Here is a 16,308-nt window from a genome sequence, read left to right on the forward strand (position 1 = left end):
ATTTAATGAACTACAGGACAAAATACAAACCCTCCAACTCAAAAAGGCCTGTGGTGTTGATGGTATCCTAAATTAAATGATCAAATATACAGACTACAAAATACCAATTGGCTATACTTAAACTCTTTTAACATCATCCTCAGCTCTGGCATCTGATCATCCCAATCCACAAAGTGGAGACAAATTTGACCCCAATAACTACTGTGTGATATGCGTCAACAGTAACCTTGGGAAAATCCTCTACATTATCATTAACAGCAGACTCCTACAGTTCCTCAGTGAAAAGAATGAACTCGTCAAATTGGCTTTTTACCAAATTACCATATGGCAGACCACGTATTTACCCTGTACACCCTAACTGACAAAGAAACAAATTAAAACAAAGGCAAGGTCTTCTTATGCTTTGTTGACTTCAAAAAAGCTTTTGACTCAATTTGGCATGAGGGTCTGCTATACAAATTGATGTCAGACATACGACATTATAAAATCCATGTACACAAACAACAAGTGTGTGTGTGTGGTTAAAATTGGCAAAAACACACATTTCTTTCCACTGGGCCGTGGGGTGAGACGGATGCAGCATAAGCTACACCCTCTTAATCATATATATATATATATACAGTGCCTTGCGAAAGTATTCGGCCCCCTTGAACTTTGCGACCTTTTGCCACATTTCAGGCTTCAAACATAAAGATATAAAACTGTATTTTTTTGTGAAGAATCAACAACAAGTGGGATACAATCATGAAGTGGAACGACATTTATTGGATATTTCAAACTTTTTTAACAAATCAAAAACTGAACAATTGGGCGTGCAAAATTATTCAGCCCCCTTAAGTTAATACTTTGTAGCGCCACCTTTTGCTGCGATTACAGCTGTAAGTCGCTTGGGGTATGTCTCTATCAGTTTTGCACATCGAGAGACTGACATTTTTTCCCATTCCTCCTTGCAAAACAGCTCGAGCTCAGTGAGGTTGGATGGAGAGCATTTGTGAACAGCAGTTTTCAGTTCTTTCCACAGATTCTCAATTGGATTCAGGTCTGGACTTTGACTTGGCCATTCTAACACCTGGAAATGTTTATTTTTGAACCATTCCATTGTAGATTTTGCTTTATGTTTTGGATCATTGTCTTGTTGGAAGACAAATCTCCGTCCCAGTCTCAGGTCTTTTGCAGACTCCATCAGGAGTCTTCCAGAATGGTCCTGTATTTGGCTCCATCCATCTTCCCATCAATTTTAACCATCTTCCCTGTCCCTGCTGAAGAAAAGCAGGCCCAAACCATGATGCTGCCACCACCATGTTTGACAGTGGGGATGGTGTGTTCAGCTGTGTTGCTTTTACGCCAAACATAACGTTTTGCATTGTTGCCAAAAAGTTCAATTTTGGTTTCATCTGACCAGAGCACCTTCTTCCACATGTTTGGTGTGTCTCCCAGGTGGCTTGTGGCAAACTTTAAACGACACTTTTTATGGATATCTTTAAGAAATGGCTTTCTTCTTGCCACTCTTCCATAAAGGCCAGATTTGTGCAATATACGACTGATTGTTGTCCTATGGACAGAGTCTCCCACCTCAGCTGTAGATCTCTGCAGTTCATCCAGAGTGATCATGGGCCTCTTGGCTGCATCTCTGATCAGTCTTCTCCTTGTATGAGCTGAAAGTTTAGAGGGGCGGCCAGGTCTTGGTAGATTTGCAGTGGTCTGATACTCCTTCCATATTATCGCTTGCACAGTGCTCCTTGGGATGTTTAAAGCTTGGGAAATCTTTTTGTATCCAAATCCGGCTTTAAACTTCTTCACAACAGTATCTCGGACCTGCCTGGTGTGTTCCTTGTTCTTCATGATGCTCTCTGCGCTTTTAACGGATCTCTGAGACTATCACAGTGCAGGTGCATTTATACGGAGACTTGATTACACACAGGTGGATTGTATTTATCATCATTAGTCATTTAGGTCAACATTGGATCATTCAGAGATCCTCACTGAACTTCTGGAGAGAGTTTGCTGCACTGAAAGTAAAGGGGCTGAATAATTTTGCACGCCCAATTTTTCAGTTTTTGATTTGTTAAAAAAGTTTGAAATATCCAATAAATGTCGTTCCACTTCATGATTGTGTCCCACTTGTTGTTGATTCTTCACAAAAAAATACAGTTTTATATCTTTATGTTTGAAGCCTGAAATGTGGCAAAAGGTCGCAAAGTTCAAGGGGGCCGAATACTTTCGCAAGGCACTGTATATCTTAATGAATTGACGAGGGCACTAGAACAGTCTGCAGCACCCGGCCTCATCCTACAAGAATCTGAAGTCAATTGTTTACTGTTTGCTGATGATCTGGTGCTTCTGTCCCCAACCAAGGAGGGCCTACAGCAGCACCTAGACCTACTGCACAGATTCTGTCAGACCTGGGCCCTGACAGTAAATCTCAGTAAGACAAAAATAATGGTGTTCCAAAAAAATGTCCAGTTGCCAGGACCACAAATACAAATTCCATCTAGACGCCGTTGCCCTAAAGCACACAAAAAACTATACGTACCTCGGCCTAAACATCAGCGCCACAGGTAACTTTCACACAGCTGTGAATGATCTGAGAGACAGGGCAAGAAGGGCCTTCTATTACATACATTTAAATAAATTCGACATATTTGAATCAATTACAGAACCCATTGCCCTTTATGGTTGTGGTCTGGGGTCTGCTCACCAACCAATAATTCACAAATTGGGGCAAACAGAGCATGCTAGAATGCTATTTGGCCCCAAACAGAGAGTAAACCTGACAACTGTGACTGACTCAAACGTAAGGAACGCTTTGACTATGTACAGACTCAGTGAGCATAGCCTTGCTATTGAGAAAGGCCTTCGTAGGCAGACATGGCTCTCAGGAGAAGACAGGTTATGTGCACACTATCCACAAAATGAGGTGGAAACTGAGCTGCACTTCCTAACCTCCTGCCAAATGTATGACCATATTAGAGTCACATATTTCCCTCAGACTACACAGACCCACAAAGAATTTGAAAACAACAAACCGATTTTGATGAAGTCCCATATCTATTGGGTGAAATACCACAGTGTGCCATCACAGCAGCAAGATTTGTGACCTGCTGCCACAAGAAAAGGGCAACACCATTGTAAATACAATCCATATTTTTGCTATTTATTTGCCCTTTTGTATTTTACCTATCTGCATATAATATGACATTTGAAATGTATTTTATTATTTTGTAACTTCTGTGAGTGTAATGTTTGCTGTAATTTATTTTATTTCACTTTCAATAGAGCCCTTAAATTGAGGTAGAGAGAGACAGATAGATGGGGGGACACTGTGACCCTGTCCGACAATAACCCCGGACAGGGCCAACCAGGCAGGATATAACCCCACCCACTTTGCCAAAGCACAGCCCACAGAGAGAGGTCGAGAAGGAGATAGACGGGTCGGGGGACACTTTGGCCCCATCCAACGATACCCTAGAAGGCCAGCATCCCAGAGTCACCTAGTCACTGTTGACTTTGAGACTGGTGTTTTGCGGGTACTATTTAATGAAGCTGCCAGTTGAGGACCTGTGAGGCATCTGTTTCTCAAACTAGACACTACAACGTACTTGTCCTCTTGCTCAGTTGTGCACCGGGGCCTCCCACTCCTCTTTCTATTCTGGTTAGCGCCAATGTGCGCTGTTCTGTGAAGGGAGTAGTACACAGCGTTGTACGAGGTCTTCAGTTTCTTGGCAATTTCTCGCAAGGAATAGCCTTAATTTCTCAGAACAAGAATAGACTGATGAGTTTCAGAAGAAAGATCTTTGTTTCTGGCCCTTTTGAGCCTGTAATCGAACCCACAAATGCTGATGCTCCAGATACTCAACTCAAAAGTATTACAGTTTTATTGCTTCTTTAATCAGAGAAACAGTCTTCAGCTGTGCTAACATAATTGCAAAAGGGTTTTCTAATGATCAATTTGCCTTTTAAAATGATAAACTTGGATGAGCTAACACAACGTGCCATTGGAACACAGGAGTGAAGGTTGCTGATAATGGGCCTCTGTACGCCTAATGTAGATATTCCATTAAAGATCAATCGTTTCCAACTACAATAGTCATTTACAACATTAACAATGTCTACACTCTACTTCTGATCAATTTGATGTTATTTTAATAGACAAATAGTTGCTTTACTTTCGAAAACAAGGACATTTCTAAGTGACCCCAAACTTTTTCCGAAAGAATGTGGTGATTGACGGTGTCAAAGGCAGCACTTAGGTTTAGGACAGACGCAGAGCCTTGGTCTGACGTCATCAAAAGGTCATTTACCACTTTCACGAGTGCCGTCTCAGAACTATGATGCGGTCTAAAACCAGACTGGAGCATTTCGAATACATTATTTGTCTTCAGGAAGGCAGTGAGTTGCCATGCAACAGCTTTTAATTAAAAACATATATATATTGGAGAGGAATGGGAGATTCCACGATATAGGCCGAATTTTAGTTTTTTACATTTTCTGGGTCAAGGTTTGGCTTTATCAAGAGAGGCTTTATTACTGCGACTTTTATTGAGTTTGGTACATATCTGGTGGATAGAGAGCCATTTATTATGTTCAACATAGGAGGCCCAAGCACAGGAAGCAGCTCTTTCAGTAGTTTAGTTGGAATAGGGTTCAGTATGCAGGTGGAAGGTTTAGAGGCCATGACTATTTTTGTGAATGTTTCGAGAGATACCGGATTAATAACCTTGAATGTCTCCATTTATCTTAGGTGCTGGCAGTTCTGTTTAGACTCAGGACAACTAAGTTTTGGAGAAAGACACAGATTCAAAGAGGAGTCCATTATTGGCTTTCTGATGGTCATGATCTTTTCATCTCAGAAGTTCAGGAATCCATCACTGCTGAATTGAAAGCCGTCCTCTCTTGGGGGATACCTGCAATTTTTGGATTGTTTGTATTCTCCTCAATCAGGTTGGAAAAGAAGGCTGATCGAGCAGCCGCAGGGGCTCTTCGATATTGCATGGTCCTGTCTTTCCAAGCTAGTCAGAAGACTTCCGGTTTGGTGGAGCGCCGTTTCCGTTCCAGTTTTCTGGAAGCTTGCTTCAGGGCTTGGATATTTTCTGTATACTGCCTGTTTGTTTATGTTCTTGAGCCCCTGGTGATAGGACTTTTGACCTTGGTGATAATGTAGCCTAATCTCTGTCTTTTGTCAGGGAAAGGCCTCATTTCCCTTTTACCGCTGTGACTTGGTTGAGCAGTTGAGCTTCATGCGTGTCTGGAGTGTTACTGTATGTTAAGAAATTGCGTTTGCAAGGTACATATGGCTATAGAAAGATAACATAGTAAGCTAAACGCTTGTTTCCAGTTAAAAATTGTATTGTTTAAAAAACGCAACATCCATGCCTTAAATCTGTGGGGCGCAAAAACCTGCTTTTCTCATCTGCCTAGCACATTAGTGTCACTGATTGCTCTGACTGCATGGAACTGGCTTCCCAGCGCTAAGCAAGAAGGAACTAAAAGCAACACACTCAGGGGCCCACGTATCTGAAATTACCCATCCTTGACCCAGATGGCACGGATCACATCCTCTTTATACACATACAGTAACAACTCTCTTTCTCTCTCCAGGTGTATCTGCTGAGATCTGCAGGGTGACGGGGGGAGTGTTGGGGATCCACTGGAGCAGCGTGGTCGATTTAGGCTGGCGCCCCCTGGCCGTGGGGAGGGGCAGCGCCAGCTGCTGGGACTCCTGCTGCCTTGAGCCAGCCTGCAGCGCCGTCTGGAGCCTGGGGGGGCACTGTGTGCTGCTAAACTGCTCCAACAGAGGAGTCTGTGAAGTCACATCTCTCCCCCAGCCCCACATTGAGTCCCTGGGGCTCCTACAGCTATTTTCAAAGGGCACCACCACAGCTCGGAGGAGAAGGCTCAGGCGGGCACAAACAGGAAAGGGAAGTGAGGCCGTGAGCCAGAAACATGGGTCGGACCACAAACGTTCTAGCACTGTGAGTCAATGGAAAGTTACTGTTCTGTAGTTGAGTCATAAATGACGGTTTACCTCCGTTCTTCCTTCCAGGATCACTGGGACAGAGTAGATGAATGCACATACTAAATACCTTCATATACATTTCTACATGCATGACAACCTTATTTCCCTGACTTGTGTGTTATTGAATATCATGCAATCTCTTAACTGCAGTGGTTGACGTCGTGAAGGCTATTGAAGCCTGTACAATGTAGCCAATGTCTTTAGTCCTCTTTCCATTCTCATCTGAAGTACATCCATGTCTTGGCAGGGAGTTTCCAAGGATGAAGAGCTTCCGGCTCCAACAGTCGGCGGCACCAACGGAGGAGCTTTCCCTCAAACATCTGATAAGAATCACAGCCAGCTAACTGATGGAAGTGGAGAAGTGCCATCACCCTCACAGCAGAACTCTAAATCAGAGGACACCATAGGCCCAGCATCTTCCAACAGCAGCTCTGTGCTTCCCGCTAATGCTCCTACAATCACTACATCACCAACCCAGGCTGGTAAGGCAGTGGACACGGAAATCTTGACTTAGTATTCCTCAAAACCCACCCTTGGCAACTTTTGGGTTAATAACATACTAATCACAAAATGTATGTGTTGAGGTATGTATTCATGGCAGGTAAAGCATTTGCCCTAAACATCTACTCCCGCTCAAAAACTGGCACCTGCTGCAGATTTCTGTCTACTTTGAATTAACTGCTGTTTCAGTTGCGCAGTCCTCCATTTTAGTCCATGTCATGCCTCTGGTTTCCATGACAGTCCGGGAATTGGTGGTGTCGGCAGGCGAGAGTGTGGAGGTCACGCTGCCGCGCAACGAGGTAGAACTCAACGCCTTTGTGGTGCCAGCGCCCCAGCCAGGTACGACTACTCAACCTACCTGCCCTATCACTTTGTTTTACTGTATCATACACCTGTATTATACACACCCTCTGTAGTCCACGTCTCACCCCTAATTCTACATACATCATACATCTGTTGAAGTTGGCATGACGATGACAAAGAGGAGAGCTCCTGCAGAAAACAGCCTGGTACTAAGGCTAGCGCCGTATCCCTGCAGGTCATTCCTCGTCGCTTAAATCCTCGGCTTTGACTCGCCCCTCTCTCTTTCTCACTTCTCGAAAGGGACCGACTATGCATTTGACTGGCTCTTGAGGACTCACCCCAAAGACTACAGTGGAGAGATGGAGGGGAAACACAGCGAGACGCTCAAACTCAGCAAGGTGCAGCTCCTTGAATTAGTTCAACCGTTATCTCTCTCTCTCTCTCTCTCTCTCTCTGTTCAAACCCCGCCCGCTTAACTGAAATTGAATTTGTGACTAGAACCATTTATACAGTACTGTAATACTATGAGAAACAATTCCTATAGTATTCGCTCTAATTCAACCTTTCTCTGGCTCTTGTTCCTGTGTTCAGCTGACGGTGGGACTGTATGAGTTTGAGGTGACCGTGGATGGTGACGGAGCACATGGAGAGGGCTATGTCAACGTCACAGTCAAACCCGGTGGGGGTTAAACTAACATGACTCGTATTGACTGTGTTTGATATGCTCATTAGTAGGAACGTGCAAACTGTAACATATTAAAGGGCACCTCCCCTGACTCTCCCATTAATGGGCTTATACTGAACTGTCAACAATGACTCATACCTGGGTCATGTTCATTCGAACCAAATGGAAGATAACAGACTGAAACAGGGATGGATTACCTGGAGTTGTCTAATAAGAAATGCCCATTTTAGTTTTCCATTGCAACAATGTTTTGCTACGCGTTCGCTAATGAACACAACCCAGCTGTACCATTCAGCCAATTAGCTAACCTCTTCCACTTCACAGAGCCACGGGTAAACAAGCTCCCAGTCGCTGTGGTTTCCCCAAAGTTCCAGGAGATATCCTTGCCAACCAGCTCCACCGTGATCGACGGCAGCCGTGAGTACACCTGGCTTTTTGGTCTCAATCAAATCATATAAACTAGAATTGCACCATCTGTTGATGATGTAAAAAGGCGTTTTATGTTGCATCTTGTCTAGTTGTTTCCTGACAAAAAAATACAGATTTGGTCAATGGTGCCTTTATTTAGAATATAGCTCTACTAGCGTACATTGAAATTATAGCTTGACCATTTTAGGTCAAGAACCGGTATTTGCCCTAGAATACTAATGTTGATCTTTAGCTTGGTGCAAAGGTCCTCCAAACAACACCCTGGGCAGTTTTTACATTATCACCTTACATAAAACAATGGAAGACAAACTTTAGTAGTCAGGGTTGAGACCGGGGCAAAAATATAGGCAGGGTGGCCTATACATTTAACCGGTTCTTTTCCCCTCTTCTTCCTGTCCTGTCTTCCTCCTCTCGCTGTGTGCGGTCCCTCAGAGAGCACAGACGATGACAAGGTGGTGGCGTGGCACTGGGAGGAGGTGAAGGGCCCGCTGAGGGAGGAGAAGGTCTCTGCAGACACCCAAATCCTCACCCTCACCGGCCTGGTCCCAGGGAACTACACATTCAGGCACTGTTACCTTGTCTTCTCAATGGGCAATGCGTCATCTTGTATATTCTCTACATATTGCTTTATATTCCTTGAGGTACTTCTTTCTATTTTGTCCCTATGGGCATGCTCTACCTTGTATTCCCCTTCTATCTCTTACTTCAGATGTTTTCGTTATACCATATCACATGCATTCGCCCACGCCCCTCGCCCCCTCTCCCAATTTCAGCCGTAGGTGAAGGCTACTGTGGGTCTTAGAAGCAAGGAGGACGTTAGGAATTTGTCTATCTGTCATAAACTGGACCTTCCCGCACGGTACTCAGATTAGCATCTCAGATTTACACATGCCTGGCACAGTACCAAGTAGTTAGAGATTAGGGGTTGGTTTAGAATTTAGTACCAAGTAGTTAGAGATTAGGGGTTGGTTTAGAATTTAGTACCAAGTAGTTAGAGATTAGGGGTTGGTTTAGAATTTAGTACCAAGTAGTTAGAGATTAGGGGTTGGTTTAGAATTTAGTACCAAGTAGTTAGAGATTAGGGGTTGGTTTAGAATTTAGTACCAAGTAGTTAGAGATTAGGGGTTGGTTTAGAATTTAGCGTAAGTGTTCAATCAAAACCGTCCTCCCGCATCCTTCAATATCACACCTTTTTACTTCACCTCCTAACAAATCAGTCGGTGTGTTTTTGAGTTTGTCGTTTTTATCCGTCCCCTATTTTCTCCCCTTTAGTCTGACTGTTACGGACTCGGACGGGGCCCAGAGCTCCACCCAGGCCACGCTGTCGGTCAACAAGGCCGTGGACTACCGGCCGGTGGCCAACGCCGGGCCCAACCAGGTCATCACGCTCCCGCGCAACGCTGTCACACTACATGGCAACCAGAGCACGGACGACCACGAGCCGCTGGCCTACGAGTGGTCGCTCAGCCCCGAGAGCAAGGGCAAGGTGGTGGAGATGCAGGTGAGAGAGGAGCACCGGGGGAAGCTTCAGTTTGTCAGAGACCATGCGCAGGGCCTGTCTTAGCAATCAAGGGGATTCTGTATTTTTTTATTATTTCATTTTCACTTTATTTTCATGATAGCCTTATTGTGGCAATTGTTGTTTTGAAGGTGGACATTTCTTCTCTGCCATCTTGATAGCATTCTCTTCGTTCGATAGGGCGTCCGGACTCCCGCTCTGCAGCTGTCTGCCATGCAGGAAGGAGACTACACCTTCCAGCTCACTGTCACAGACACAGCCGGACAGCAGGACACGGCACAGGTCACTGTTATCGTCCAGCCAGGTAAGCCAGCAGCATATGTATCATGTGTGTCTATGGCTAATGTCAACACCAATGCTATTGTGTCACTTATCCGAATGTGTGTTGGCTTAACCTTGTTGAGGCTTACATTGGGAATAGCATCAAGAGAAATGAATGGAAAATGCTGTTACCTCCCTTGTGTGATCTTGCAGTTGCGTGAATATCATGCCTGATTTACATGAAATAAGCCACACATATTTTCTCTAATTATTTGCTATTATATAACATATCTGAATGGATGTTGGTTTACCCTTGATGAAACATACATTGAGAATAGAGACAGGCAAAACTAGCACGATTCTGTACGTGAAAATACACTTCTATATGGATATTGTCCTCCCAGCATGTCACCAAAATCTATGTTCTCCTGAGCCTGCTTGTGTTCCATCCTCCTCAGAGAACAATAAGCCCCCAGTAGCAGACGCCGGTCCAGAGAAGGAGCTGACCCTACCTGTGGACCGCACCACTCTGGACGGCAGCAAGAGCACGGACGACCAGAATATCTCCACCTACCACTGGAAACAGAGCAAGTCAGTATTCGCAGACAGACAGACAGACCAGACAGACGACCAGACCAGACAGACAGACAGACAGACGACCAGACCAGACAGACAGACCCACCCAAAATGCACATAGACGCACACGCACTCAACCACATTCATGCTCACTTTCGCTCACGTACACACTCACATACGCACACACTCCCGAATAAACACAGAGCACCCTTTGGCAAATGACACACTCGCTGTTCTCTGTATATGAGATTGACACTTGGTTCAACTCACAGAGGCAATATGTTGAGTGGGAGAAGACTTTTTGGAGCTCTCTTCTATTCCACCTCTCATGATGTATGGCCCAGTTCAGTGCTATGTGCTGACAGCGGAGAGTGGAACTGCTGTTTCTCCACTCTGTGATGGTCTGTCTGTCTGTCTCTCAGGGGTCCGGACGGAGTGAAGATCGAGAACGCCGATGGCGCCGTTGCCACGGTGACGGGGCTGCAGGTGGGCGAGTACGAGTTCAGTCTGACCGTGACGGACGAGAGGAAGCTGGCGAGCACCGACACGGTCACGGTCATCGTCCGAGAGGGTAATTTTCCCATTGTGTGTGTGGTTTTGTTTAAATTCTCTTTCCTGATTTCGTAAGAGTAGGTTTTTCCTTAGCCTCTGATTTATTTCTGGGTGCTGAGATGAGTTTTTACCAGACAAACACAGTTATTATTTGAGTTTGCAAGAAAGGCATTTCACTGTACTTGTGACATTAAAAACTTGAAACTTTATTTAATGTAGAATTGCCGACAAAGAAATGTGTCAGAGATGGAACTCTCTGAAGCTTTCAGAAACAGGCTAGACGAGGTCTCACACGAGACGCACTCAACTATTCAAAACCCCTTTGAAGTATAACTGAAGCATAACTCACACACCTATATTATTACCAGGTGCATGGAGAGAAACAGAATACAGAGTATTTCAGAATACTCTTTGGCACGGCAATATCCTTTAAAAGTGTCTGGTCTTCTCTTTACCAGAGTTAGACCAACCCCCAGTAGCCCATGTCCAGTCCAGGCCGGCCATCTCTCTGCCCCTGCGGACTGCAGCCCTGGACGGCTCCCACTCCACAGACGACAAGGGTGGAGTCGGCTACTTGTGGACCCGTGACGACAGTAGTCCTGCAGCAGGGGTGAGAGAGAGTCCACTCCGTGGTACTATAACGGATAACAGAAATATTTACAGAAAATATTATTAAGTGCTAGGGGAGCTGTGGCAAACATACAATGTACCTATTATTATACAATGTACCTATAGTAAGTCAACAGAAAATGTACAATGTAGCATACATTTCCCTCTTCATTGTTGTATTAGGTAAAAGCATTGTGATCAAATGCAATCTGCTCTTGCATTTCTCATGATAAACATTCTACTTAATAATATTTGCGTACAATGACCTACTACTGGAAATATTTTGAACAAGTATGTGTTCTGGTCAGACCAGTTTTTCCACTTTTCTTTTTGCAGTAGTGTAGGCCATTGCATGCTGCTCGAAAATACAACGTTCTGCAATTATAACATAATTCAATGTCTTCAACGTCTTTGAATTAAGAAATGTGTCATCAACATAAGACAAAATATATTTGTAATTGATCAAATACAAATCAAATGCATCTTGTCTGAAGAGTTGTGTTGTCTTTGTCCCCCAGGACGTACTGAACAACTCTGACCACCAGGCGGTGCTGTTTCTCACTAACCTGGTGGAGGGAAAGTACAGCTTCACTCTGACTGTGACAGACAGCAAGGGCCAGAGCAGCTCAGACAGAGGGACTGTAGAGGTCAAACCGGGTTAGTGGGCTCCTTATGGACTACAAACACAGCCCCAAATCAACCCCTCGACACTTGGTCTGAAATAATTAAATGGATGTGGCTATAGCTACAGCTAGCCTGTTGATACACTAGGTGTATTTTCCATTATATTCCTCCCACCCAATCCATTCAGATCTATGGGAAGTAGGAGAAATACTATATGGATAACACACAAGCACAGCAGAAATGAGTCCTACACACACTATCATTATCCCAATGTCTTCCTCTCCCTCACTCTGTCCTCTGCCCTCTCTCTCCTGTCAGACGTGTGGCAGCGTGACCTGGTGGAGCTGGTGCTGGAGGTGTCTGTGTCCCAGGTGTCCCACCGCCAGAGAGACATGCTGCTCAGACAGGTGGGCGTGCTGCTGGGCGTGCTCGACAGTGACATCATCGTACGGGAGGTCAGCGCCTTCAACGAGCACAGGTCAGCTCCTTTCCTCTATGTTTTGGGTCTCTTCATTTCAACTCACTCGACTTTATTGGCACAGTAAGTTACTTAATTGCAATGTAAGTGCAAGAACACAGGAATTCACTCTTTCTCTGACATACTCTTTCTTGTACACGTTTTAGCATGTGTTGTTTTGAACAATGTGTAATTTAAATTTTAAAAATTGCCACGTTTACAATGTGTAATTTTGTTACCACACTTATGAGAGATTCTTTGTTACAAAACTAGGAGGCAATGTTTATAATTACTAAGAATTATTCGTAATTAGGCTGGTTGTGGGAATCTATTCATTTCCTCCCATCTCCATTCCTCTCCTCTCAGTACTCGACTGGTGTTCTTGGTGTCTGGGGGTCCGGGTCGCCCCCCACTGTCCGGTCACAGTGTGGCTCTGGGGCTGCGCAACAAGCTACGCAAACAGAAGAACGACTTCCTCATCTTCAAGGCACGGCGGGTGGACACAGTCAGTGAGTATCCAGACACGTGACAAGAGAAAAGCATGACATGGATGGAGAAATGTATTAGGACTAATGAATTGAGACTTAGTTCATTTACATGACAAGCAGTTATTGAGAGTTTGCTGTGAAATTAAACATGCTCTATGAATGAAATACGTATTTTTTTTATATTGTTTTTACATTTGTGATATTTAAAGTATGGGCAATTTTAGTTTATTTTGACTTACCCTTACCTCTCTTTTTAACTTACAACTTCAAGTTTGGCTTAATACATTTGTTTTATTCATCTCCAGGTTAGATAGACTAGTCTTAAAAGACAGTTAGGATACGATTGTCGTCTTTGACCAAGAAGATGTCAAGAAGACTCTAGAAAACCTGTGGCCTGACGGAATTCGAAGTTCACGTCTCTTAACGTCTCTCTTCCCCTTGCAGTCTGCCAGCTGAACTGCTCCAGTCACGGGGATTGCGACTCATTCACGCGGACCTGTGTCTGCCACCCCTTCTGGATGGAGAATTTTATCAAAGGACAGCTGTGGGACCAAGAGAGCAACTGTGGTGAGGAGCGGAGTGGACACTCGTGAAATTGAAGATGATGACATTATACATTAGGATGCTGTGAAGACTCATGTGACTGCATGAATTTACTTCCGAGTATGATACACAGTGGAAAGCGACGTAATGGAAATATCAAGTGCTGAATTTCCGCTTTCTCATTCTGACAACCTGCGACTTGTATTGACCCTCTCTCTTTCAGAATGGAGTGTGCTGTATGTGACCATAGCATCCTTCATGATCGTGGTTGCCATCGCGACCTTTGTCTGGGGAATGGTGTGTTGTTGCCGCGGGTAAGAGTGCCACTAACATTTGAGTTTGACATTTTTGTACATTAATATTATGTTGCTTTGTTTACATTGCACAGCATGCTACTCTGTTTTAAATACATGCTTGTTGTCCATCCAGTAATGTGGAATAAGCAGACTGACAGGACTGTGTGTTTTGAACAGGCGTAAGGGTAAAATGCGCCACAAGAGCAAAAGCCGCTATAAGATGCTTAATGGCGAAGAGCAGGACGGCCTGGAGCTACACCCACCCCGAGCTGGTAACACACACACTTTACATAGCCTCTGTGCCTTATTATCTTAGAATATGTTGAAAACAGCACATTCCTATTCCTTTCCCTTTCACCCCCACCAGGCCGAATGAAGCCGGCCCCCGCCCCCTCGTCCTCAGCCCTCATGCGCTCGGACTCAGACTTGGACAGTGACGACGGCCAGGGAGGGGTCCCATGGACAGACAGGGAACGAGGACACCTCCTCCGACCCCACAACGGCACCCTGGAAAACGGCCAGGGCCCCACCAGGAACAAAAAGCAAAGAGAGGAGCTGCTATAGCAACAGAGGGTGGTGGAACACCCCTCCCCACCCCTAATCCCTCACCACCCACTCTCTTTCACTCTTCTCCACCACACAAGCCGGACACCTCTCCACCCATAGGACACTCAAGACATATGGGTCCTGGCACAGGGTCAAGCCTCCCACCCACACACCCCCGTATTTAAACTTCCCTGCGCCCACACTGAGCCAAGATTAACGAAATTATGTTTAACCTCTGAGAAGGAAAGACCATTTAAAGGAAAGATTTGGGGGGGGGGGGGGACATACTGAGAAAGTACCCCTCCACCCCCCAGGAGAAAACGGGAGACTGCTAGTGAAGACTAGCCTGAATGTTCCTACTCTACTCTGACAGGTTACAAAATGGTTGACAAGTGACTTGTCTAGATGAAAACAAATCTAGATATCTGTGCATGAGAGCGCAGTTGTGGTATGTATTCATGTTTGAATGGTGGTTAGGTCTGCATGAGTTATCCATGTTGTGTGTGCCTGAATGCGTCTCAAAATTGAAATATGTGCTCTTGTGGTAATTGTGCCAAAACGTTGTTTCAGAAAAGAGTTGTGTGTTTGACACTTAACCAGCATTGAGAGTCGAAACTGCTTTTGTTGCTGTCAGCCATGCTATTCAGAGGATCCTGGGAAATGCTGTTTTTCGAGAGCCATGCCTCATACTGTATGAACACACTGGACTACACAACATTGACGCCCCCACCCCTATTACTGGGAGATGATGATGAAGACACCAATGACACATGGGGAAGAAAGGGGCAATGCTTCCTACTCACCTCGGATACTAACGACTGTTCGAACCTGAAAGACCACTTACGGTCTTGTTTGTTTTTAAGATTTGTTTTGGCTGACCATTTTGATCCTGACGCACTTTGTTTTTCACGCTCACCGTGGCTACGTCTGTCTGCATCTCCACTGCTCTCACAGGCTGCTAACTGAACAAGTGCTGATCCACACACATTGATCAGATTAGCAATTTATTCAGTTCAGCCGTAGATACAGAGCGGTGGGATTCTCCATTGCCCGACACGTACCTCCTCCAAACTTGAGTGGTGTTGTCACTTTGCATGAAGATTACTGTGAACCTGACCCTTCAAGTCTGACTTGAAAGATGCTTTTTTTGGTTGTTGAATGTTTAAGAGGAAAGCCCCCCGATCTAATCGGAGGAACGCTCTGTGAAATAAGCAATCATTTCTTTACCAAACCTTTCTCAGTGCAAAGTCATCTCATGCTATTCCTCCAATGCGCTAGTCGAGCACATTTTTATGAAAAATTGGCAGCATTCTGGGAGTCCACTGTGGCAGCAGAGAGGGCGCAGCCACGAAATGAAAGGGATTCTGTGTTCATTTCATTGTTAAATAACAGTCATTTTAGTGAAGGATTCTCCTCACTATGTGACCAGACCTTATTAAACTGGATTATCTGTAAATTAAAATCAAATATGTTTTACTTTGTCCACCTTTTATTTTTGTATCAAGACTCCCAAAGTTGTTAAAGCTATGGCTAATCTAAAACATCTGCAAAAGTCTAAACATGTCTTTAGCTCTCTGACCAAGGAGAGACCAACTGTGAACCGTTGAGAAAACACTGCCACACAGCTATCTATTCTATTGCCACTTACAGACTTCACATTCTCTTTTATGGCTGACCATTACTGACGGTGGTTCCCCTTTAGTGCTTCATAACACTAAACGATGAGATGAAGCCATCTGAGACGTTGGCCGCCTGTGGTCTCGATAATGTTATTCCGCCTGCTTGACATTGATCTCTCCATAGACTAGACAGGGTGCAGTTTGTACGTCTGTTTAATCATCACACCACTGAGTGTTGACCTAATGGGCTTCCAATACCCACTCCGTAATGAGATTGAGAGTTC

At 44.7% G+C, this 16,308-nt stretch overlaps 1 protein-coding gene across 3 annotated transcripts in view; it reads left to right on the forward strand.

Moving 5' to 3' along the window:
- LOC139373399 (dyslexia-associated protein KIAA0319-like protein) overlaps window positions 1-15,881 on the forward strand; it is a 29,999-nt gene extending 14,118 nt beyond the window's left edge. For all 3 annotated transcript variants that reach the window (XM_071113859.1, XM_071113858.1, XM_071113860.1), the window contains 19 exons: window positions 5,599-5,972; window positions 6,264-6,498; window positions 6,758-6,856; window positions 7,121-7,218; window positions 7,412-7,499; window positions 7,830-7,922; window positions 8,367-8,499; window positions 9,207-9,435; window positions 9,634-9,757; window positions 10,173-10,305; window positions 10,713-10,861; window positions 11,301-11,452; window positions 11,970-12,108; window positions 12,394-12,553; window positions 12,899-13,041; window positions 13,465-13,587; window positions 13,787-13,877; window positions 14,037-14,131; window positions 14,227-15,881. In XM_071113859.1, the coding sequence (XP_070969960.1) occupies window positions 5,599-5,972; window positions 6,264-6,498; window positions 6,758-6,856; window positions 7,121-7,218; window positions 7,412-7,499; window positions 7,830-7,922; window positions 8,367-8,499; window positions 9,207-9,435; window positions 9,634-9,757; window positions 10,173-10,305; window positions 10,713-10,861; window positions 11,301-11,452; window positions 11,970-12,108; window positions 12,394-12,553; window positions 12,899-13,041; window positions 13,465-13,587; window positions 13,787-13,877; window positions 14,037-14,131; window positions 14,227-14,423 (2,855 nt within the window). In that variant the 3' untranslated portion in view covers window positions 14,424-15,881. The remainder of the gene's footprint in view (window positions 1-5,598; window positions 5,973-6,263; window positions 6,499-6,757; window positions 6,857-7,120; window positions 7,219-7,411; window positions 7,500-7,829; window positions 7,923-8,366; window positions 8,500-9,206; window positions 9,436-9,633; window positions 9,758-10,172; window positions 10,306-10,712; window positions 10,862-11,300; window positions 11,453-11,969; window positions 12,109-12,393; window positions 12,554-12,898; window positions 13,042-13,464; window positions 13,588-13,786; window positions 13,878-14,036; window positions 14,132-14,226) is intronic.
- Window positions 15,882-16,308: the final 427 nt, after the last annotated feature.

Source organism: Oncorhynchus clarkii, chromosome 18 (assembly GCF_045791955.1).
Source record: "Oncorhynchus clarkii lewisi isolate Uvic-CL-2024 chromosome 18, UVic_Ocla_1.0, whole genome shotgun sequence".
Taxonomy (NCBI): Eukaryota; Metazoa; Chordata; class Actinopteri; order Salmoniformes; family Salmonidae; genus Oncorhynchus; species Oncorhynchus clarkii.